The sequence below is a fragment of the Vespula vulgaris genome, chromosome 6 (assembly GCF_905475345.1).
Source record: "Vespula vulgaris chromosome 6, iyVesVulg1.1, whole genome shotgun sequence".
Lineage (NCBI taxonomy): Eukaryota > Metazoa > Arthropoda > Insecta > Hymenoptera > Vespidae > Vespula > Vespula vulgaris.
The window spans coordinates 5,599,926-5,627,044 of NC_066591.1; the positions used below are offsets into that span (position 1 = coordinate 5,599,926).

Here is a 27,119-nt window from a genome sequence, read left to right on the forward strand (position 1 = left end):
CTAAAGTATATAATAATCTTTTGAACTTATTCAAAAGATTATATTCTTATAATCCCTTGAAGATTTCGAATGTGGTTTAATTAAGGAAGTAGTAGCGATCTATAGTCCCGTATGCTATTAATACAATCATGTTTCTGAATATCGATCGTATTACTAACTCCTGCTGGAGATCAGAGTATGTACCGTTATGTATACGTAAGGATGTATCCCTTCGAAGGATAACGAGAAGCTTGATTGACGTCAGATGGTCAAGCTCTAAACGCTATTGGAAGATCAAATAACGCTATTAACTATTGCTTATGATCTGTACTAAGATGTAGTCACTTTCATCCCTTTATAAATTTAATAAACTCACAACTGAAATATTTCATTAGAAAAATTATATATTTATATTACACATTTATATATTAAAATACTTTTATAAATCAAGCAAACATATATACACAGTATATCAGATTTATACGTATACTCACATATTTGTTTAAATATTAAACATGTAACAAAATGTTTTAAACGAATATTGTATAATGTCAAGTACAATGAATTATTTTTTATCAATATGGTTCAATTTAATTGTTTTTCGTCTGGTATCACATAAAATTCGAGTGAACTATTTCCACGGTACATCGAATTACTGGGTACATATCAAATTTGAAACTTAATAACTGAACAACGGGCTATAGAAAATACATATGTATATAGTATACACGAAAACAGTTTAATGTCAGCTATGATAATATGTAATAAAGAATACAGAGTTCTATTTAAAAATGTAAACGTGACTTTCATAAGGCTCTCCATAGTCATTGCAAATTAAATAATTATCATTACGATGTGTCTCCCTTGACACCATACAAAACATTTTTTGCATTTTTAATACTTGGGAAAATTATCACGTGTATACATATAAACTGGGCATGCTGTATATATACATACATAAACTGTTCGCGAAATTGATAGTGTTAAATTATGTATTCATCTTGTAATATACCTATACAAATATATGGTTTGAAAGATACACCTATCTATTTTGTACTGACAATAGCTAAACGTTGTTTCGAACGAAATGTTCGCTACATAGCTACCCTCGTATTTCTATGCATACCTTTCTGATCGTATAGTTACCCGAAAATGTTACAACGCTACGCGCAGTTTCCGCAATGCCGTTTGATATCTTGTCATCTCTGCCATTCGACACATCGTACGGGCAGGGAAAATGTATTCGTTTCGACGAATATATATATATATATATATATATATATATATATATATCTTTCCTTATCGATTCTAGAGTTTAAAATAAATCGATCTGGATAAATCCATTTCGTCAAAGCGAATAAATGTCGTTTATATTCTCGTATATTAGTATTTATTTCCATTCGTTCATTTACATTATACGCGTTTGTCATTCGCGAAATTATTCTTCCTTGCAATATTTTACGCAATTTTACATTTCAGAGAATACGTCCGAGATGAACGTCTACGTTTACGCAAGTAGAATATTTTCTAATCGATTAAATCCACTCTTGAAATAAACGAACTAACAACTAACATTTCTTGCTGCGATATTTCGCATTTTAATTAATACAATAATTCGTTGAACTTACGTATGGAGAAATAAAAGTTGGAGAAAACGAGCTTTAAGAAGAAAAAAAATCCCCCAATATATTCCCACGTTCATGCCAGACCCTTATTCATAATGCTATAAATTCCAGCGTCGCAGTGCACCAAAGTAAAGCAGTGTTGAGGTCACAATAGAGAATTTAAATGAAAGTCTCGACCCAAAGACGCACGAATTAAGGACGGCAGGACGGTGAACCACGGAATAATATTACATGCCCGCTTTCGGACTTATTCCCAGCAACTCTTAACGTTCGTATTCCTAGGAGTAAACTAGGACAAAATCGATTAACACCTTGAGACGATACGTCGTGTTGAGAGTTTGAAGACTTTCTCCACAACGAACTCTTAATCTCGCTTAACAAACACATTTAAAAGGAACTCTTCTTATACCCTTCTATAGGAATGATATAACTAACTTTAAAAAAAGGAGAAAAAAAAGAAAAAAAGAAGGAAAAGAAAAACAGAAAAAAAAGGAAAAAAGAAAAATAAAGAATCTCGTCGATGCGACCTCACGGCGACCTCAAAAAATGTAGAACAAATTTTACCCGAGCAAATCTCGTTACCAAGCTATTTCGCCTAGGTGTTACAAGAAGACGCTAGCACCCTATTATTTTCTCCATTATTATACGCAAACATTTACCGGGATATTAAAAATCGGATTGAAGATACGTGTAATACTCGAATTCGAGATACACGGTGATCTTGAACAAATATTCGGAAAAAGTGGAAGAAATGGAAATGACAGAGACTTTTGATATTCATTGTTTTCTATCTCTGTCTCTCTGTCTCTCTCTCTCTCTATTTCTCTCTCTCTCTTTCTTTCTCTCTTTTTCTCTTTTTTCTAAAGGTCAATGACCAAGGCAAACGCGCAAGGCTTGATAAAAAGAATACAAGAAGAAACAAGGAGGAAGAGGACAGAGAGGACAGAGAAAGGTAGTCTCTACTGGAGGGTTGAATGTATTCTCGTGGGTCATTAATGTTCACCCAGGCTAACGAAGTTGAGGAAGCGCGAGTGCCAAGCAGGGTGGTGAAGCGTTTTCAACCCCTTCTAGTAGGTCGTCCGTCTGACATGCCATCGAAACCTTACGTTGTATCCATGGAATCAAAGTAAATGCTAATATTATAATTGGACGTCCTTATTACATATTAGCTTTCACCGGTTTAAAATCTTTAACTATTATTCAAGTACTTTCATTTCTATCCGCTTCATGAACACACGTAGTGATATAATTATTGCATACAGTAGAAATATAATTATTGCATAATCATAATAATAATAACATAATAATAATATTAACGATAATATTATTAATAATAGTAATAGTGATGCCAAAAATAATATTAACACCGAGGTTAGGGTTCTTTCAGAAGAGGGTATAATAATAATCGTGGTTGATAAACAGCACCAGGAAAAAAGTTAGGTACTCCTCTGCATGCGTGTAACGAGATTACACAGCCCTATGATATAATATTTTTTTTCCTCGAAGTAAATTAGTCTCCCCTCGACTTTACCTCGCTCGATTTTTAGTATCCGCTTATGAGCGCTTTAGTAATAAAAGAGAGAAAGCTACGCGCTTTTCTCCTAACACGATCGATCGACCTTTCCTCAAAAATTATGTCTAATGTATAGGGAATAGTAGATTAGATCTATTGACTACTATAATTCAGACTACCGAAGATATCTTCGACGTCCTGTTTTTCAAGAATTTCATAATTTTATCCTCCAGCATAGTAATTTCCGATAGTTCGAATGCTATTTTTAACGTTATCATTGATTTCTCTAAATGATAAATAACGAAACAGTTATTAACGTAAAGCATGATAGAATCTATAAAGCAGCAAATCGAAGTCGAATATAACTAGCTAGCAATGTTCTTAACGAGAAAGTTCGTTGAACTTTAATATCGAAACATGCAACGATGCATAAAGAGAGAAGTCCTAGATAGACGTAAGCGAGGTACATTTATCGATATAGCTGGGTAGTATCGATATAGATAAAATGGATGATTGAAGGACTCCACGTCTACAAGAGGCTTCGTGGTAGCTTAGGACGAGCTTCGATATTGGACTCGTTACATGACTGTTCGATCGAAAAGTTTTTAATTTCACTAATTGAACAGCCTAATGCAATGAGAAAACGAAGAGAATGGTGCCCAATATCTCTCTCTCTCTCTCTCTCTCTCTCTCTTTATCTTTCTCTCTCTTTCTCTCTATTTCTCTCTTGCTTCTTCTCTTCCTCTTTCTTAATTCGAAGAAACTCTAGTTAGATCTTTCTCGATGTCCTGCTGCGATAGAAAAACTACTAATAAAGATGGAGTCGAGGTGGAAGAAAGAAAAGGCAATTCCTCTTTCTCCGGGTGAAAATCCAGGTAGCTCGAAAGTCGAGGAAGCTAGAGATGGATAGAGCCGTCGTAATACGATTAAAAAAAGGCTCAACGAAATGAGATTGAAGTGAGAGAATGAAAGACCTCGAAGGAATCGGTGCTCTAAAGAAGTGGAGAAGGAGAAGGGAAAAAAAAAGGAGAAAGTCGATCGATCTCCGCACAATTAAAGAAAAATTATACAAAACTATTTACACGCGATCTCCTTTTTCTGTTTTTTTTCCTCCACGAGAAAGGACACGATAACTTTTATTCTTCGGTCGTATTCGTAAAGTTTTATTTTCTCTCTATTGAATTTAAAATTCATTAGATTGTATTAAAGTTTATAAAGAAAAGAAAGAAAAAAAAAATAAATAGAACTCGTTTGTCCAAGTAGCACCTTCTTCATACATTCATACGTTTTCGATCTAATTAGTCTATTCGAGTGTTATTCGTATAAGTAAAACGTATTTCGAAATACAGGCATACATACATACATACATAGTTCCACAGCATCCATAGTAGATCTCGTAACAAAGTTAACCGCTAGAGCTCGTTTTACCTCACGCAGTTTATACGATTTATACGAATCCGCATGAATTCCGTTGGAAGTTCCGAGTAGTCGAGAAGCTCCGATTAATGATCCCGTTAACTTAATTAATGTGCCAAGTAAAGACCGCCGTCCCACGAGTACACAATGTCTTGAAGCCGTAAGTGAGTCAGCAAGTCCTAAGGATTGGCCAAAACACGTATTAGACACGCAATAAGGTTTGACCTGTCGCCAAAAACTCACACAAGCATTTGATTCGACGTTAAATAACAGAAATAATAAAAAAGAAAAGATTTACGACAAACACTTGACTTGATAAAAATCAACTTTGTATATCGGCAATTGAGTTAAACTGCTTTATAGATAACAAATAATGTTTATTATCATTTTCAACAGAATATCTTTACATATCCTGTATCAGAATACGTCCTATATGATTAACCGTATTGTTTTAAAACAAAATAAACTTGAAAAATATCATTAAAAGTTATCATAATACGAAATTTTTTGTAACTCGATCCACGAGAGACGATGCTCACTGAGTAAGAGATTAAGAAAATTGATATTAATTAGTTCGATGAGTTGCATTCAAGCCGAGAAGAAGGAAGGAGAGAGTAAAGGGTGGAGAAGGGTATCAGGCAGCAGGCTTAACTACCCACTTACGTGTTACAGGAAACTTTGGATCCCGCGGGTGCACGAGCCGCCCAGTTTCAGCCCTCGATTTCGTACGACTTCCTTGCAAGTATCATTAAAGGATACGAGCACTCTGAAACTGTGCAAGAGGAATATCAGCCGAGGAAAAGATCTTTATCTCTCTCTCTCTCTCTCTCTTTCTCCTTCTCTCTCTCTCTCTCTCTCTCTCTCTTTCTCTCTCTTTCTTTCTCTCTCTTTCTCTTTCTTTCTCCTATCCACGCGATCGTGTCTTCTCAAAATCATCTCCCTTGCGGAAATAACGATGCACGTGAATAGATCATACCTGACAGTCTTTCCAACTGAAATGAACCATGTTGAATCATGCGACGGAGCATAGAGGAATATATTAATACTTTTACTAGCCTTGCGAACACTTTCGATGGAACTTGGAATTTCGCCCAAAAACTTTCCAATCTCTAATTTAACTCGATCCAAGCTATTTTATAGCGAGTGCAACTGAAATTTGCGTTAAGATCCGTCACAAAAGTAGAAGGTATTTCGAAAGATGACACCTACGTTAAACGAAAACCATCTTCTTTATGATTTAGGTAGTAAAAATATATGATATATAATATACTATACTATACTATACTATACTATACTATACTATACTATATCATCTTGAGATATACGATCGATCGTATCCATTGCAGTAGTGCGTTACATTCGCTTCTTCTTCATATCTAGCTCGCAACCAGTCCATTTTTCAAAAAGCGATACAACATCTTCTCTCGACGAACGGATCGTTCTAAAAGACGGTGAAGAAGAAGAAGAAGAGGACGATGGCCGAAAGAAAAGGACGTACTTTTTAAAAAGCTTTCTCACTCCTTTGGCTCGTCTTGACGAAGACAAACCTACTCTGTGAACGGCCTGTTTTACGGCATCTTGACAGTTGGAACTTCAAAAGGAATTCACGTGTCAATGAAAGGAAAAGAGATTGAGAGATAGAAAGAGAGAGAAAGAGAGAGAAAGAGAGAGAGAGAGATGAAGAAAAAAGTAATGTCTTCACAGAATTAATCTGCTTTACGATGACCTCGTCCTTTTTTTTCTTATTTATTTATAAAATAAATATGCTACGAGTAATACTATATCGTATATTTTTATTAAAAATATATGTTGTCAAAAAATTTGTTTGATAGACATACGAACCAAGCATTATAGCTAAGGGCAAGTTCGTGAAGTTTTTTTGACAGCTTTCTAAAAGATCAAGAGTTATACTAAGATGGAGGAGAGAGAGAGAGAGAGAGAGAGAGAGAGAGAGAGAGAGAGAGGGAAAATTAAAAAGGTATAAGTTATCTTTAAACTGTCGCGAACATGATATAACTCCTACTGGAAAAGGCATACCTCTTTGCAGGCAAGAAGGAAAATAGTGAGAGACTAAACTGAGACTTTGTACTAAACTGGTACACTGGAAATGAAAGATAGCCAGCTAAAATTGTGAAAGATAAAGGGAGACAAGGAGTAAGATAATGCTCTCACAACGTTAATTAAAACGTATTAAGAGAAAGTAGGACACATAATTATGAAGATACACGAATAGAAATAAAAAGAAGAGCATATTCTGTTTCTTTGTAATCGTCAAAAATAGAATAGATAATTTTTTCTTAGCTCGTGAAACAATTTTTTTTCGGATCATGGCATAATTGCTATTATTAAACGCTAAAGGTCATTTTGGAAAGGTAAAAGTGCAAATATTTCTAATAATTTATACCATATCATATTTAAACCTATATTTAAGACTTAGACTCTTTAAATATTAGATCATTTTATCGTGAGACAGTCGAGAAAGGTATTGAGATGAATATAAATATTCACGAGCTACGAAATGTCGTAACTGTGTACGCAGTTAATTAGGACTGTCACGTAACCCAGAGGGGATTGAAAGGCGACCATAATAACAAATACGTCGACGTGATGGCTCGTGGTAAAAGAATTGACAAATAGATTGTCTTCGAATGTACGAATACAAATGATTTATTTTTATCTTTAGTAACTTAATTATTAAGCTTCAATGGATTCTCATGGCAGCTACAAATTTTGAAACTTCTACTTTCGTGAATTCATTAATTTTCGATTAGATTGATTGAAAATATATATTCGTAGGAACGTTTAAATAATAGGAAATATATATAATGACTTCCTCTATAAATATTAATGGAATACTCTTGCGATAGTAAAATAAGAGAAATGATCGGCAAAATCATTATCAAATCCAAGAATAATTGAAACAACAACCAAATTACAAATGGTATCGCTTTTCGAGAAAGATTCCGCATGGAATCGTTTCGAAACGTAAATGAAGTAGATATGAAGATCGAAACACTCTCGATAGACCATTAACGAGGTCTGACATTACCGGAAATGACGGATTGGCTCCCTCCATCGTTCCCCGCACCTGACTCACCACCTTTCTCTCATCATGAGGAAAGCGAACTAGCTCCGCTTTGGTAAACTAACCAACCAAGTCAGCCAGTCCTGGATCGAAAACAGTCTCTCGTTTTCTGCGAGTTGCGACTACGTGAAATTGCTGCCGAATCTCCCCCGGAGGGCAACCAAAAGACTTTGTTCGTAGCAGACAAAAGAAAGCCGCGGCATTGGATCAAAGTAATTTCTCCAAAGGCATGTATTCCCAAGAGTACGACCGTCGAACTAGAACGAACGACTCGTTCGCAATCGTCTTCGCCGCGAAACTCCTAATATCTTACTTTTTCCTTCTCCATTTCTTTTTCTCTCAATTATCATTTTGATCTTCCCTTTTTGGTCGAAGTTACTTTCCCCTTTGGAATAAATTCAAAACGATGAAATATTCATAGACAAATAGATATAGTAAATATTCGGACCGTGTTTCAAGTTGAATAACTTTTTTCGAAATGAATAATATACATTTGTCAATTCCATTAACAATCTTTCCCAATAACATTTCCAATAAATGCAACATATTACCTATGAATATTATATACTTATGTACTTTGAATATTGTATACATATATATTGTAATATATTTAAGTGACATATAAATTTCGAGAGTAAATTCAAATACTATAGTGACGTTCGTACTTCGAATCGAATGCTTCTCTTGTTCCTATCTATGGAAATTCGACGTCTCTCCCGCTTCAAACACTTTCGAGAACTCGTATCACTACTAAACGGAAGTCGAGTCAAGTTGTATCTAGGTAAAACGATCTATGTGTGAGTGTACGTACGTACATATGTATGTATGTGTGATACGCGCAAAAGAAGGGTAAAAGATAAGGAGAGTGAGCGCAAGGAGAGTGAGAGCTGGAGACTTCGCTCTCCAATAAAAAGAGGGAAAGAGAGAGAGAGAGACAGAGACAGACAGAGACAGAGAGAGAGAGAAAGAGGGAATGGAAAATGGCGGAATACAAAGTGCCAGTGGCTAAAGCCGATTGAAACAATCGTCGATCGATGTTCGGTGATACCACTTGGAAATAGCGGAGCATAGAAAACGAAATCGTCTTGACATCGGATTTCATCCACTTTGATCTAACTCTAATCCTCTTGTCCCTGCCGTGTCAATCATAAAACATGTCCATGAAAAAAATTTTCTCTCTCTACATTTGATAAAATAATTGATTAATAAAATATAAAGGAAAACGGTATCCTAGCAGTCGTTGTTATTGGTGCAGATTTTTATAAAAAAGAAAGAAAAAAGAGAGAAACGAAAAGAAAAAAAAAGAAAACATACTCGAGCAATATGGATCCTGTCTTAACTCAATCCGTGATTTAAATTATTTCGCTGTAAAAATAAAAAAAAAATAAAAATTTTTCAATGATTACGTAACGCCGTAAAAACTACGAACGAAAATAATAAAAAATTAATAAGGTTTTTTACCTTTAGAAAAAATGAGCAAGCTTCTACTCAATTTCATATTATAGGGAATGTATTACTAGTGCGCGCGTACACGCATACAGATACAGAAAATTTACACGAATTTTACGAGAATTATTCGGCTCGTGCGAATTTTCCACCCGAACTATAACATTTTCTGATAAAAATTATAAAAAAGCAAAGCTTGCGTATAACGTTTCGCAGAGGATAGGCGGCAGCCGGCTGCTGTGGTAAAATGGAAAAGAGTGGAATAAGCGGAAGAAGGGACAGTGAATGAGTAAAAAGCTATCCACGAGGGTTGAATAAATATTAACTCTTTTATAAATATGAAACTCTCGACGGGAGGGTGGCTGGCTGACGCATCCAACCTCGTCCACTATCCTCGACGGAAAGTGAAAAATAGCTCTTCGCCGAGGCCGAAAGTTTGAGAAAAATATGAGTGCGAACGCGAGAGATGGAGAAAAAGTGGGAGACATAGAAGAGGAGGAAAACAACGAGAGGAAAACGGGTGTACGAGGGGGAGAAAAGAGAAAAAGAGGAAAAAGAGGAAAAAGGAAAGAGAAAAAAGATAGAGAAAAAAAAACAGAATAAACGTAGTATGGAAACGCGAGATAACGTTCGCGAAAGAGATACAGTTGTAACAGGGAAGATGGATAACCAAGGGAAAGAAAAAAGGAACGACGACTGAGGTACGGTGCTGGAGGGGAAGAAGAGAAGAGCGAGAAAAGATGCAAGGAATAGAAAGGAAGCGCGAAGGTATTCGCGTTGCTCGGCAGGCACGTTTTTCCCTTTCTATTCGGAGAGCTGGAGAACTCTGTGAATTTGTTGAAAAAGAACGAATCGGAACGATTCGAGGCTCTCTCCGTTGGAATCGTTTGGCCACTTCTGAGCTCGGCTATTCATTCCATTTTCCATTCACGGTTCCAATTTGCCATAAACCGAATCGCATCTTTTTATCTCCCTTCTAACTTCTGTAAATATAAGTATATCTATGTAGGTATGTATGTAACTCGACATAAGCGCTTATACTTATGCTTATTCTTGATAATTCTCATTGCTTTTGTCACGCAAATATTGCATTTTGTGCCAACAAGCAAACCGAGACTAGTCAAAAAGAATGCAGTAGTCTTTTAAATCGACGACGCCTATTACTCTCCATCTCGTTTTGTCTTTTTTCTCTGCCTCTTTCTCCATCTATCTTTTTTTTTTTCTTTTTTTATTCCTTTTACCATCTCTTCCGTGAATAAACATTTCTTTGGCAGATTAAACGTTAAACGAGAATTCAAGAACGATACACGACCGAAGCGAGGATTCCAACTACAAGAGGGAGAGTAAACTCGTATAAAATTGAAGGACTTCTCGCATCACTGAAATAAACGTTTGTGAAATACGGTGCAATAACGGAAAAAAGTATCATTAATAAAAAATTATTATCGTTTTTAAGTGCTCCTCATTAAGCTAATACGACATAATGTGACTTTAAACGTCCGGTAAAACATGTATCATTAAGAAATTTTTGAAATTAAACGTCAAAAGAAAGAAAAAAGCATAAAAATGTTGCGATCGTATGGAATTATAAACGTACTTTTTAAACGAGCAAGAGAAATATCAAGAAAGTAAACTCGAGAGTTTCCTTTTGCAATGATTCTACAACAATCTAACTTTTCCAATCGTTTAACTTCGTTTCTTCGATGTTCTTACGTCGACAATTTCTGTATTTTTAATCTCATGAAATCGGCAAAGAAAACGAAAAGAAAACCCGTTTCAAACCCGTATTGTTGCAATGAAATCGACACGAAGAACGAGAAGAAGACAGGTTTACCGAGGAAAAAGTATAGTCAAGGAAAGAACCGCGAAGTCCGAGAGAGTAAAATGGGAAAATCAGAGAGACAGTTTCGATCGTTTAACTTTCTTTCTCTATTTCATGACTTTCCTTTACCATGAACATAGAATTAACGAACTAAAGTACGAAGTAATAAAATAATGAGATCAACGCTACTCGTTCCGGTGAAAATTTTATGCGGAATACATTCGTCCTATTTTCTCTAAATTTATATGGAACCTTTAGACTCATCAACGATGTACGAATATATACATATATACGTATCCTCGTACATACATGTGTTACATAGGAAATGTAAAGATCGTCAAAGTCTCTTTTAATATTTCATGTAATTTCAGGAATAAGATTTTCCCTTGCTAATATTAGATAGTACATCTTTACTAATATAGTATATAGATTTTTAACTGATGTATTTAGTACATCTTTACTAATATGGTATATAGATTTTCAATTGATGTATTTTGATCATCGTGTAAATTTCGTACCGAAGAGCAATGTATCCTTATTTGATCATATAAATGACTGAATACTCAATTTTTTTCCGTTTATAAACTTTTCTTAATACCTTTTCGTCCTTTTATAATTTCCGGAAAAAAAAGGAAAATATTGATTACCATTCCGGAAATATTTTCTTCTTCTTAGGTTACTTCAATAATCAATCTTCCTTTTTCACTTCTTGCAAAACATATTGGCTTTATGTGGCGATAAATAACTATTAGAAACTAACTAAATTTCATCGTTCGTCGTAATTAAAAGCGAATTGTGTCATTTAACGAGCACGCTATTGGAAAAAGAAAGAATTAACAAATAAATTGAAACAATTCGGTGAGAGGATAATTCCTATACTCTATAGGAAAAAGCAAGGAAGAGAGAAAAAGATAGAATGGGGTTTGTGAAGAAAAACGAATGGAAAAGACCGTAGAAACAATTAGCGTGAATTTCACGCCGGAGACTTTGATGCAGTTTTCACGTTTCCCCGATTGTTTTAGAGCCGTTGAATTTTCCCGACAAACCGGGAAAGAGGTAGAGCGAACACGCGCTCACGCAGAGGGGCTTGCCAGTTAAGCCGAATTCAGACCAGAAATTAGAGCGAATCGTCTGGTTCAGACTGTTCTGACTGTCTATCTGTTGACGGTAGTCGCTTCGAGCGAACGAGGAACATTCAAAATTTCGTCCTCTACGAGAGGAAGTCCGTCGGATGCATCGTCACTCCTGATGTTTCACATTGAAAGAAAATCTCGATTGTATTCAACAACAATCAAACTCTCTTTTTGTTTGTCCAATAAAATCACTAAGAATCGACAACTTTATTTTCTATTTTTTTCCTTCGATTCAATTGAATTTATAAAATAATTCATTTATTTATCAAATAGATAAGATTATGTATGTAACGATAACATACTGGAAGGATTTAATTAATTTATTAATATTTCTGTGCTTTTCATTCAAAATGTAATAGTAGTAGAAGGATCACGAGAAAGAGAGAGAAATATGGCCTTAAGCAACGTAATCGCGGAAATGAAACGGATCTCCGTTTAGTTAAATACAATTTGAACATGGTATTTTCCTTGCGCATAAATAAGTTTATCAAGGTGGATCCTATATTTTGATCATCAAATTCTTCTCGTGTTTAATTTCTTAAAATCCTGCCACTGAATGAAATATTAATCTGTACAAGTTTTGAAATCGATCGGACGAGGAGAAGGCGTGCTTATTTTTACAACTCCTTGTTCTCCATTGTACTGTATAAAACAAAAAAATCATGATTATTCTAAAATCTCAGAAATTTACTCTGAGAACAAAATTTTGCCTTTGGTGTTATATTTGCTTCGTCGAATGGTAAAACTTTCAACTAACAATAATAAAATTTTTCATATGTTCGCGAACAACAAAAATATTATATTTAGGTATTTCCATTTCTACATTTTTGTACATTGTAAAGTAAAAACAAATTTCAAAATTGTAATGATATAATTGATACTATTCTTGAATGAAAATTAAAAAGGGACATTTTATATTTGCCTTGCAGATATCACATATAGGTGTACGAAGTTATTTAACGAAGTGTATTCTATGAGAAAATATAGGGTTCAAATTTTCTACTGTATAAAAAATGTATATAGAAGCTTGGCCGAAAATTAATAAATTGAATTTCATACCCGAAATTGAAAATAAATGTGTTCTCCGAATAATTCAAGATGCCATGATTTACCCAATGTTCAACGGCAGTTTTACAGAAAGTGCAATAATCACGAGTGTTATAAGTAGTTTTTAAAACTCATAATTATTTTCCTGAGTAGAACTCCATGAAACAATATAACCTTTCGAGCTCCAGGAGCCTTTCACTACGCTCGACGAATGGCCAAAACTTTATATTGTGTTCGAAAATAAATTTATTCAAAGAGCAATTTATTTTAAATAACGAAGATGAAACTGAAATTCGTGACATTTGCGTTTTTCTTGTCGGTTTGTATGTAAAAGCGTGGATTCGAGCCCCAATCAAGCTGCGGAAGCTCCACGTCAAGACTTAGAGTTTCTGCAACAACTGTATGCATATCGTCAAATTGACGAAAGGATAAGCCACGGAGAAATAAAAAAATTTCGCGACCATTTGTAATATCTGGCACCAGAAACGTCAACGTTAGCCTTTTTTGACAAAGCAGTAGAAAAAATTACAAGTGGTGAAGGCAATAAACAATGAGGCTACAAATAACTCATATAAAAGATTTAAAATTGTTTTCCAGGATATGGAAAACTATATCGTGACAGAGAAATTGATCACTTCATTTTCCTACATTGGAAAAGATTTTATGAAGGATTTTTAATATCAATCGGATTTCTGATAAAAGATTCTAGTACATGGGAAAACGAGAACGATTACAAATATGGATTGAATAATTAACGAGTCAACCTATAGAGGGTCAACGATTAAAAGTTGTTAACGACATCGCTGAGTGTGATATTAAGCTCATCCAGGATTATAATACCTAAAGTATTATGCATAAATGAGGTGAAAAAACAATTTATATTACAAATTGTTTCCGAAAATATAAAACAGTTTCCCGGTGTAACAAAACATACTTTCAAAGATATATAGATTACATTCATTGCATTTGTAAAAAAGATATTTTAAAACAATGAGAATATTATCATTTTTTCCTAAATCTAGACTCCTCTAGATACAGCTTTTCAGTTTTTTAATTGCTTTTTTCTTGCATTATATATTACATATGGTAGACCTTTTAAATAGAAATATCTTCATTATTAGAGAATATATAAAAAAATATCTTAAAAGAAAGTTATACCGTTCAAAGAAACCAACATATTGTCGAAAAAAAAGTATTGTTCTCAAGTTTTTCCACGAAGAAAAATGAAACGAATATAATGTTATTATACTTCCTTCTTCTCATAATGTCCGCTGGGTATCGACTTTGTCAGAGCGCTACAAAATTATTTTTATCGGTGTGCTCTCTTTCTCTCTCTCTCCCTCTCTTTCTTTCCCTCTCTATCTCTCCCTCTCTGTCTCTCTTTCTCTCCCATGGTATGTTGTGTTCAACACGCACGAGCATTTATCGTATACATCACAACCCGAAGGCGATTTTTAAAGTTTTCTAGAAACTCTCAACTTGACGGTAACTTAGTGAGTTACGTTATTAAGAAGGAAGTATCTCGGTTTAATGGAATCACTACAAAGTGCTCGTGGAAATTCTCTTACGAGAGAAACAAGATAAAGGAAACAAGTAAACTGGTATTCACAACTTGTTAAAACTATGACGTCGGTCGGTTGATGCCATCAATGATCCTTACAAAGAAAGTTCAAAGAAATCAAAGATCGGTCTTTCCTCTCCCTTAAAACTCACTACTTCGCTCTATCTAATATTTTTCTTCTCGCAAAGAATTTTATGACAAACAAAAAAAAAAAGAAAAAAACAACGGAAGGAAAAATCAATGGAAAAACATTGCCATCATTTCCACAGACTTCGAACAATACATCTGAAAAGGAACAATGACAAGGAAGAAAAAAAAAATAAAGAAGTCGAAAACGGTGCATGGTTCCATGAGATAAGAAAAAAAAAAAAAGAAGAAAAATCGCGAAAGATGGAAATAAAAGAGATCTGCAAGAAACAAAGAACCATTCGCTGTGAAACCAATGGCTAAATTCTCATTGACCGCATTCGTTTATTGTCCGGGATTCCGTTTAAAAGAACTTCCTGTAGTAAATATTGCGTTGATGAGCTGTTCGCCAGTGTTAGTTAGTTCGGTTGGCCGGCTCAAATCGATGGAATAGCGTAAATATAAAGCACCAAGCTCGATATCACTCACCGACTCTCCATTCTGCACTTGCCCTCTCGCGCTTTACAGCTGTTTTTGAAGTTCTCGAAGACCTGATTACACGGCTTCCCTCGTAGACACTCGTTCATGGCATGGGTGCACGTTGGTAAAGGTTCGATTGGATGCTGCTCTTTTTCTATAAAAAAGAAATTCAATCCATTTATTATAGGTATATAAATCTGACCTATATATATATATATATATATATATATATATATATATATGTATATGTATATATATAAGTTTGAGGAGTTAGCCCAAAGTGGATGAATTTATGATATATTATCGACTATCCCTCTAAAAAACAAAATTAACCTGTTTCGACGTTTTAAAAAAAAAAATTAATCATTAAATTTCATTATAATCTTGATGAACACTTTTCGTTTGAACACTCTAGATATACATATACAGGGTATTTCAGAGCTCTATATGAGAAGTGGTTAGTGACGTTAAAGCAAACATTTTTTATCTGACAACATGGGAACATTGACGTGTCGTTATCCCGTTAAACGACCAACTTGTCAGCTTAGAAGGTTATCAACCAATAATTACGCTGGCAACATTAGTTTGTATAGATAGAATGATTTCCATTCAGTCATTTCTCAAGTTTGCACTTGTATGAGCAATATAATCGGTTTATTCCGTTATCATTCAATACCTACGTCGTAGTTGCGTTTCATCAACGAAGTGTTTCCGGTCTCATATTGTCTCACTAAAAATGTTTGCTCTGGCTTCCTTAACCATCTTTCACAGTTTACGTATTGAATTTTGAAATACCCTGCATAAATACAATAAAGAAATATATATATAAATGAATATAATATAATATAAAAATATATAAATATTATATTTATTCATATTATATTCATACATGATTATTGGATCTCTCTTGACCGCCCTTTGTCCTTAAGACAACGCATAGAAAAAAGTAGACGGTACTTAAAATCATCAGCAACATAATTACGTAGAATAATATTTAATACTTTCAATGTTAGATATTATACATATACTACATACATATATACAATTTTTAAAACATCTAATGGACATGACGAATGTGTACCGAACATGAATATGCAATGTTTCATGCAATATAATGAAAAGATAAAATCATATGTGCATTTTATTTAAAATTATAAACCAATTCGTATAATTTCAAGATCACATTTATTTCATTTTCTCTTCCGCTCTGATGTATAAATAGAAATCTTTTTTCATGGGACGATAAAAGCATAAAGAGAAAGATAGAAAGATAGGAAGAGGCAGAGAGAAATAGATTAATAAACCAATGTTTTTAATCGGATGGAAAAATACGCTCACAGCAAAATTTTGGAATATTAACAAGCGTTCCTATTTCGATCGCTCTCCGGTGTTACCGTAATCCTATATCGGATTACGAACGAAAACACGAACACGAAGGCGCACGCGTGTTTTTTTTATTAATGCACCTTTTCCGAGGACGAATAGATTACATTTTTTCGGCGGACGTTAAGCCAAATGCGTTGTAAAAAGTGGAGAAAAAAAATTATTGTACCAGCGTTAGTGAGAGAAGAAGAGAAAAAGACAAAGAGAGAAAGAGAGAAAGAAAGAGAGAGAGAGAGAGAGAGAAGAGAATGAAATGAAAGGTGTATAGCAAACAATAAAACTGCATCCGATTGTCGTACGTACGAGCGACGTAGATTGTAGGTTCAGTGGTTAATAAATAATTATAGTCACCTGAAAAAAAACATAGTCGGCTTTATTTCGTTTATCTTCTTACTCTTTACTCTCCGAAATATGAATAGAAATAAAAGCGTTATTTCAAATATGAAAAAGAAAAAACAGAGGAAAGAGGAGAAATAATAGAGAATATTTTATTCAACGATTTACAGAGAATATAATAATCCAATAAAATTAAAACGAATTATTAAAACGTGTCGATCGGAAGTAGCTATTGCGAAAAAGAGGAAAAGAAAGAAAGAAAGAGGAGCAGTAAAATAAGAATGAAAGAATATGAAAAAGACAAAGGGATAGATAGAGCTCGGGTCATTGAATTCTTTTGCTCTGCAAAGGGATAAAGGTATGTCGGTAAGCGAGTGAGAGGAGAGAACTGAAGAAATGTCAGAGGAACGGTGAACGAGGGATGGAGGATGGGGGATGGTGGATGGGGTGTGGGTGTGTGTGTGCATGCCAACCAGAGACGAAGGCAAGAGCGAGAAAGTCTTCTTTCTGTGAGAATGAAAAGAAGCGCATCGGGAATTATCCGTGAATCGTTCAAAACACTCAAAAGGCTCGGCGGCCCGAACGAACGAGCCTTCTGAAAAATGAACAATGGGAGCTCATAGAGAGGAAAGGACTCAACGCCATTGGGGATGTGTATAGATATCTGTACATATATATAATATATATATATATATATATATATATATATATATATATATAGGTGTGTGTGTGTGCATATATCTATAAGTATATATGTTATATACTATTATATAAAGAATATACGATTTAACTCTACTGCATTGAACGTATCTTCCCTGTTTTTGATAATATTTAGGAAAAAAGAAATATTCTTTTCTCACGAAATACAATGAAACAAAAATGATTTTCTTCGAGTTCATTAAACACGTATCAAAGTATCTTTTTTTTATTATCAAAAACTAAGAAGATATTTAAAATGGTAGAATAAAATTGGACACCCTACCTATCTTTCTATACACATGCACACACACACACACACAAAGAGGAAAGGATAGTTATATACTATCTACGTAAGGGAACGCAGTTGAAGAAATCTCGTCCCTTTTGTTTCTTCTCCGAAAGAACCGGTTGAGCAGTCGGCTGGCTTTTAAAGAAAATTCCTGCTTGGAAGATCTTGGAGATCAATTTCTCTTGGGATCTTTCTATCTTCTCCTCCCTCTTTCTCTCTCTCTCTCTCTCTCTCTCTCTCTCTCTCTCTCTGTCTCTCTATGTGTCTCCTTTCTTACGCTTCAAAAAGAAGGGTGAAGGGAGATGCGCGTCCGATTATCAGGATCGTTAACTTCGACGCCACGGCTATTAGCCATCCTGCTATGGTGCAAGTAAAGCGATTGAATTTCTTTTTCTTTCTTCCTTTAGCCCCACCCACCCTTACTCATTCTTTCTCTCTCTCTCTTTCTCTCTCTCTCTTTCTTTTATCCTTTCTTTCATTCAACGACTTGCGATCGGCCGAACTTCTCCGACATTTCAATCGGTTCTACTAAGTACTTTAAATCGATTTCTCCACCAAGAATTTCCAAGAATCGTAATCTTTTTTCGATTCATCTAATTTTATTCCAATTTCTTTGTTTTTCCTTTGTCTTTATTTCAGGAAAATTATACTTCTTTCTTAATAGCACGATCGACCATAAACGAAAGTAACTGCTAATTGCTGATTACGTTTCTAGACATTAAAACGAGGCTAGAATTTCAATTGATACGTGTTTCCTTGTAATTATCGCACCTTATCGCGTGACTACAAAGAAACTACTCCTAGAGAGTTTTCTTTGAAAGTAAAAAAAAAGAAAAAATAATAATAATAATAAAATAAAATAAAAATAAAAATATAAGTTCGAGTTATATCTTCGATCACAACGCTATCACGAGTTTCGACGTGAACGAGAAGAAACACTCGAGAATAATAAATCGTGCAATTAGTCAGCCTTGGGTCACGACTTAATTACTTTTATCTTGCAGCGTGAGCCGCACGCCTTGCTACTGAAAGCCGTTCATACGAGAGAGAAAGAGAGAGAGAGAGAGACAGAGAGAGAGAAAGAGAGAGAGAGCAGTGGATAATAAAAGCTGCCACAGCCGGTACCGCAGCTACTACGAAACCTGGAAGCTTCGGCACTTAATGAGATTAAATCCGGTCTGGTACTCTTTCAAAAAAAAAAGGACGAGAAGAAAGGAAGAAGATAGAAGGCAAGAAAGAAAGGAACAAAAATAAAATCTGCCAGGGAAAGGCATACAAAGGTAAAACGTGTTACACGCACGAAAATGCGAGTAGTTTTCGTTAAATCAACGTAACGAAAAGCAGACTTCTAGCTTCTAACGGCTTTGAAGATACTACTATTGGATGCAACGTTATTTCCTATTCCCTTAGCGGATTGCTCGAATTTCGTTTATCATTCGTTCCTTCAAGCTTTAATCAACCTGTATTACAAAACAAAAAAGCTTACAACGTTAACTATTTAACAGTTCTAAAATAAAGAGCAGACCTTAATGTAATCTAAAATTATATCTACTTCTGATCAAAATAAAAATAGTAACATAGATTTTTCGAGTGCGAACGTCAATCGAATCGTTTAATTCTTAAATACATGTAGAATATTTATGTTCCAAAAATATTAATGTTCATTATAATTTAATGTTCAATATAACATATACACGATATTTGATTTATCATTAAATTTTGTAACAAAACATTACGTAACTTTTTCATTACATCTCCTTCAATGTTTACTTAATACCTAATATATTCTCGTTTTTATAAATTTCTAAACGAAAAACAAAAAGACATGGATTAAAACGATGTAAAGTAGCCAGCTCTTGCTAAAGAACAATAGACGTAGGAAAAAAAGATATAAGAAAGTAGAAAGAAAAAGAATATTTTATTTCAAAGATACTCGTGGGACTATTCTCTTTCGAATTTTATCCTGAACGCGATTCGAACTCGATATCGAAAGAGAAGACCAATGCGACACAGACGGGACCTTACAATACGCGTTGTCCGACAATTCGCTTCGGCCCTTGGATCGTTACAAGTTTTCTCGTCTCTTCCTTCGAGATATCGAAGGAGCTAAGAGAAGAGAAGAGAAGAGGAGAGGAGAGGAGAGGAGAGGAGAAGAGAGGAGAGGATATCGCGAGACTGTAGTCGAGGGAAGTTCCCTCGAAAGTGCCACGACATCGTTTGTTATGACGGTGTACTTGATACCTCTCGCTCGACCGTAGGCTTTCGCTAGGATTACGAAGTTTCCCGAGCTTTAAAGCCATTATTGAATTTACTATGACAAACCGTCACGCCAATAAAAGTACTTTCGACCTTTCTTTACCTAATTGAAAGGATCGTTTTAATCTTTTATAAGCGAATATCCTCGTGTATACAAAAAAAAATTATATAACAGAGAATTATACTACAACTTATATTGCTAGAGAGAGAGAGAGAGAGAGAGAGAGAGAGAGAGAGAGAATAATTTTTCATCATATTGTAGTACTATTTATAAAGTACATAATATTATGTAGTATATAGTACTATTAACTATTTAATTTAGCAAATATTAATTTTCGGATATAAACAAACACTTAATTTTGATAGCAACAAGAAATGAAATGAGAGTTACGAATTATAGATATAGATATACGAGTGTGTTATTGTAAAATCATAGGATGTTAAATAATAGAAAGGGTTGTTAACGTTACCGATGTATAATTAAAACTTTTCGAATACAACATTTTTATATCATTTGATAAAACGAAGATTATGTATCTTGTAAAAAGAAATGACTCACCTTTCTTCTGTACGTCGATGCAGGGATGATCGAAGAGGAAATTCTGGAAGCTATTGCAGTCTGGATCGACGTGCCGTTCTTTACAAAGACACGTGGGCCGAAAGAACGAGAAAGCTTGCAGACTGTGAAGTGCCGAACGACACTTCGTCACCGTCACCGTTGAACAAGCCACTGAAATAATGTTTTTATTATTTGTTTAAATCCTTTTTAGATAATCCTTGGCAATTGTTATAAAATCAACATATAAATGATGATTTGCAACAATTTTAATTTAATGTATCGCGTGAGTGTTTTATTATATTTCTGTTTCTTTTTTTTTTCAATATAAATGATCTTTATCATTTTCACATATTTACATACCGCACGTATTTATATCATATCGATCTTTAAAAAGTATTTCATACGTATAACGGATGATGGAAAAATATGCAAAAAAAATGTTCTCGCGTTCGGAAACTCATAATCTTAACATCGATAGACGGAAATTTAAATTGTGGTGGAACAGAGAAGGACATTCATAATAATGTCAATCAAAAGTATAACGTCTCGCTATGACTATTCGATACACATAACTCGAGAAACTGCTCGTCACTGATCTACTTATCAGTAAACGGTATAAACGACTACTGAGCACTATAGTTACCTGATTTCTTTAATGTTGGTTCGCTTTGACAGCTTACATACAAAACATTGTCACTCATTCGAAGAAGAAATGATTTTTACGTAGAGAAATAAAGCTCTCTCTATCTTTCTCCCATCGTTCAACGAAGCTCTCAAGCAAGAATTTAATTTTATGATAGCGTATAATCGTTATAGTGCTCTCAGCTCGTTGACATTATACCGAAAATAGATAGTTGAGACGAGGATTGAAAGTTTCATCGAAGCGATGCGTGTATCCAAAGTAAGTTCGACGAACTGTGTTCTATTACCGTATAAACGTCGAAGAGTTCTTGTTACGACGTAAGAGATTAAATCAATGTACGACACGATTTATTGTTCAACTGAATTACCTACGTGTTGATTTAATACATAAACGAAACTACATTCGATTCTTCGTCAAGATAGATCATATTTAACGAGCACATGCATATATATATTTATTTGATAAAATAAAAATAATATCAAATTCTTCTTATATAATTAATACGATAAAAAAAATAATTTAACTTTTTTCTATCTTGAAAAATATATGTTACACTTTGCAACGTTCGAAAGCTTACATTTGTGACGAAATTTGATTATTTTCGAAAAAAACGCGATCAGTGAAATCTTTCGAACTCTCCTATTAATTCGGATCGATGGATCGATAAAATCGATCAATATAAACGGTTATATCCTCGTGTTCGCGACGTTTCACGCCAATTTACGCGCAATATTTTAATGTAATTTATATTACTACGCGTTCCAAATTAATAGAATTTATATAAAATTATTTGATAATAATGTGTGTACCTGAGCTTTAAATTATAACAGATAGGGATTATAAAATAAGATGGTAATTAATTATTTTCTGACGATCAATGAATGTTATTTTTTGTCAAGTGTTGCAAAGTTCTTTTACGAAGGTAAATTGATAATTATATCGTTTAAGCCGATCTTCAAGATCGTAATTAATTTTTTTATAGTATCTTGGAATTACTCGACTAGTATCAGACATTGTATTATGGTTTGTGTAAAACTGTTATTGTGTGATTTGTGCAGATATTTACGAAGTATTTGAAATAATAAAATTATTATCAAGATTCACGAAACGATTAATATATGAACTTCAAACATATAAACTTCGAATACATAAACTTGTATATAACTTCGAATATATAAACAACAAATGTATTTGCACGCACTCTCGACTATACTTGTATATTGGAAACAATGTTGATACTTTAAAAAGTATTATAAATAATCAAACAAGATTAAGTATATTAAGAATGAATTTATGAGATAGAACAATTAATAACAATATGAATTTATCAAAGATTTTTAATTAATATATATCTCTAGATGTTCTTCGTCATATTGTTTTTTTTACAAGCACGTCCTCTCGAAACCACTCGACTTTTCTTTTTCACATCTCACGCATTTCGTCTTTATTATCAGGTTGATGCAATATCGAAATTGGGTCGACGTTTCGTTGCATAAAACAATGCTGCTGCCATCAAGCTCATCTCCAACGGCTCGATAGCAAAGGTACGGGTGATAGGTTATTATTCGAGGAACGACACGTCGATCGAGGATCTTTTATGAGAGACAAAGAGAGAGAGAGAGAGAGAGAGAGAGAGAGAGAGAGAGAGAGAGAGAGAGAGAGAGAGAGAGAGAGAGAGAGAGAGAGAGAGAGAGAGTGCACCCTGTGCACGACGTTTTCAAGACCATTTTTAAAAACTGAATGTTTCCTGACGTTCGAAAACTCCCAACCTGTTTCACCTAGTTATAAAATTTAAGATAGTTTTAGATTCGAGACCGACCAATTCGATTCATCCTCATGAAAGTAAATTTTGTTGAAATTGACAATAGCTAAGAGTGTTTAATGTCTACGCAATCTTACCCATCAGAATCTCTTTAAGAAGTTCTTCTCTTTATCTCTCCCTTTCTCTTTTTTTCTGTTTCTTTACAGAGAAATGTTTGCATTGCCAGTTTCGTTCTACGCAATTACTCCTTCTTTATTCGCCTTTCGTCCTATGAAAGATTTTTATTTCCTCATCAGCAGTACATCGAAAATAGGTCGTGACACCGGCTCGACGCTTAACGTCCTTTTAAGCGTTGTAGCTGTAATGGTATAGGAGAACTTTACACTTCCCGTCGTGCTAGTGGCACGGTTCGAGGGCAAACGAAAGGACGACATTTCCTAATTAAATCTCGCCGGATAATATTAACGAAATTATGAATCGACCGTACCAACGTTTCAACGTGGCAATTATTGTTCTTCCACAGAATATGTACATACATACATACAAATATATACACACACACACACACACACACACACACACACACACACATATATACATATATGCAGTATGAAGCATTTTGAATAACGAAATAAATTCAAATAAAAAGGTTGAGCTCTTGCACGAAAAAAAAGAAAATAAAATATAATATAATAAAATAAAATAAAATAAAATAAAATAAAATTTCTGGTGATTGAAAAAACGATTTGTCCGCCGAAAAAGGAGCGGAACGAAAGTTCGGTTGGTTCTCGTTCTAAATAAAATTAACCCCGATATTCATCGAAATAAAAAGTTTGTCCTACTGAGTGCAGAAACTTTAACCAATGAAAGCCGAATCCATTATCTTTTCTACGACTATGACGTAGAGACGAATGGAATTGAAATTTCACATAGACCTTTGTCATTTTCCACCTGACGTTTCGTTGTCGACGACATCTGGATTCATTACTTATATCCTCGGCTCAGCTCGGTTATTACGAAACTTAGGATGTCTCGCGATGGCAATTAAGGAGATCTCTTATCTCTTATTTCTTTTTTTTTTCATTTTTTTATTCAATAGACGTTGTACTAATTAATCCACGGGCATTTTCAGCAAGGAATTTTTTTCATAACGAAATTATTGCGAGTTCTATGACGATGAACGGGAAACGAAGAGAATACCTACTTATACGTGATACCTAAGACGTCGAATTATTCTCACGGTCCAAGATCCAAGAATAACCAAGTTTTTAATTAAATAAAATTAACTCGTTTAAGGAAACTTTTCAGAAAATGAAAAAAAAGTAGTCGAATTTTGCAGAAAACAAAAAGCGAGCTTTCAGAATGAGGTGCACTCGCCGAAAAAGAATGTGTGAACAGTTCTCGTATTCGCCGAGTGTATTATTTGTAAAATCACAGAACAAACGAGCCAAAGAAAGAGGGAAAAGGAGAGAAAGAGAGAGAGAAAGAGAGAAAGAGAGAGAGAGTAAGTTTCATTGCGGCTTCGATTATATCTCTAGTCGTGTGTTTTTGTTTAATGCTTTCGTGCTACGCCTATGAACCGTATATACCAACGGCAACGAAAGCCGGTCTGGTAGTTGCATGGTCTGGTAGTGCTAGATAGAGATGAGGCCGTGCGATAGACGAGGAAAGGGTTCAACGGGGTTGGTTAGTAGAGGCTTGTCGGGGGTACCGGGGAATCAAGCGAGATGGATCATACGTTGCTGCAATCGTGCGGTAGCCATCTGCATTCAGACTGCCGGACCACACTGCAGTGCTCGAAATGCGTCCGAAATGCATACGTAGTATGTGCAGCTCCTGGGCGAATGCCCGATTTCCGTATGCAAAGCCAGGATCATTCTAGTTCTCTGATTTCCGTTACCTATATAATTTCTTCGATCTCTTCCCATATTCTCCTGTCTTTCCTGTCTCTTCTGTCTTTCCTTCTTTACTTTCTTCTTTCCTTCTTTCTTTCCTTCCTTTCATTTTTCTTTTCTTTCTTTCTCTCTTTATCTCTCGTTTCCTTTCCCTTTTCATCCTTTCTGTTTCAAATACATGGCATATCATCATTCAAACAAATTCCATCATTTTCTTCTCGCAAGATATTCTTCCTAACGAAATTTAATTATCGGTACGATGGTATCACAATTATTGCCAGGGCTTGCGAGAACTTTTCTCGGTCAATCATTTCTCCCGAGTTTTCCTTTCCTATGGTATTTCTAAAATTATTTGATTTAGTTCGCGATGAAAATTTTATCGATATCCACTGAAATAAAAGTTTTCCTATGGAACGAACGTTTGATATGATTTTCCATTGGTTTTTATTCCCATACGTAAGTGTATTTATGTAAGTATCGTTGATCAAGAATTTACATGTCATAGTTTAGTTGTTTCGTAGTATATTCAAATCTAGTTATTAATAAAAATCGATTTTTAAAAAATCAATCTTAAAAGAATTATATTGCAAGCTATGCTCCGAATTTCATAGAAACTAACTCCTAATAAATTTACTTGCTATCTATGCTAACCAATATTCGAAACCGCTTAGACAGCGAAATATTTGTTGGAAATTGCTAGTCGGACGTTTATCTAATAGAAGTAATATAAAGGTTTACTGTTAAGCTTACAATTAGAAATAAGACGAATTATTAACTCTTCTTCTTTTTTTTATAATTTTTTTTTAATAAAATCTATAATAATCTTTAGCGAAAATAAAACTAAAAAAATACCTGTACAAAGATCGTTCCGATCATTTAAAGTTTATTAAATGTAATTAATAGTCAAAACCTGCTTACGAATCATCATCGTATATATTAGAATCTATCACAATATATCAATCTACATTTGATAAAATCGATTAATAATATCCAACGCGGATATAACTTTTCTTCGAAATTAATTGAAAATTCTCGTCAATTAATTACAATTAAATAGATAATGGTGAGCATTTAATTAACTTGTTCTGCGGTCTCTCTTCAAATTGGTAGTTCATGTATCTACAATTTCTAATTATTGTTTCATTCAATGATAATATGAATGTGCGTTAACAAGAAATGAATAAATATTTAAAGAATTACACTGTATTAAAATGTGCATATACATGTTCTTATCTGTTTTTTCTTTCCCTCTTTCCTCTCTTCTTCCTTTTGGTGTTATTATATACCGGAATTGTATACGACATATTTTCGAAAGAAGTCTTTGTATAAATTTCTACTTTGTCGTGTGGCTCTATTTTTTTTCATCCAAATTTATTAATGCACAGTTAATTTTATTTTCGTAAAACATTCACTCCTGGAAACATTTACAAATTTCAATAATTCGGGCTTACGTATGAATTCGTCGACAGAAAATTAATTATATATCGCAACTGTCGAAATATCCTTGAACTGTAATAAATATAGTACATTTGGTCAATATTCCGCTATATAAAAAGTACGTTAACAAAATCTCGAGAATTACTTGAGTTTTCATTGAACGGAGATGCGAGCTAAGGTAATACTATACTTTATGCTACTCATCCACGAACCAAGCCACTCATGTCATCAGTAGATTGCCTCATCGTTAAAAACTTTTAATTACATTTCGGCCAAAAATGTTTTTAGAAATTTTATTCGTACACTCAATGACATGTTTTCAGCGCTATAAAAATTTCATGAAAAGTATAGAAGATGTCTAACACTTTTTCATCATTAAAGAATATTTTCAATAAAAGTTTTATCAATTTTCGGTCTCAGTTTGAACTCGTAAAAAAGTAACAGAAAAATTGATAATGATTCAATCTTTTTATTCGTTCCTCATCCTTTTTCCACGTAGATCCTTTATCTTACGTAAAGAAAACCGATCGAATTGAAATAAATGGTGCGTGCTATCTAGGATTATACCATCTTTGCTCTTCGATCATACTTTTCCTTCCTCTTCTCTCTCTCTCTCTTTCTCTTTTC

General features: G+C 34.2%; 1 protein-coding gene across 6 annotated transcripts in view; it reads right to left on the reverse strand.

The window, feature by feature from the left end:
* Nucleotides 1-27,119, reverse strand: part of LOC127064709 (uncharacterized) — a 200,599-nt gene that overhangs the window by 90,612 nt on the left and 82,868 nt on the right. For all 6 annotated transcript variants that reach the window (XR_007781776.1, XM_050996167.1, XM_050996166.1 and 3 more), the window contains 2 exons: nt 20,756-20,926; nt 15,243-15,387 (listed from right to left, as the gene is read on the reverse strand). Coding sequence is in view for 5 of the 6 variants with exons in the window: in XM_050996167.1 (XP_050852124.1) it covers nt 15,243-15,387; nt 20,756-20,926 (316 nt within the window). In the remaining variant the exon portion in view is untranslated. The remainder of the gene's footprint in view (nt 1-15,242; nt 15,388-20,755; nt 20,927-27,119) is intronic.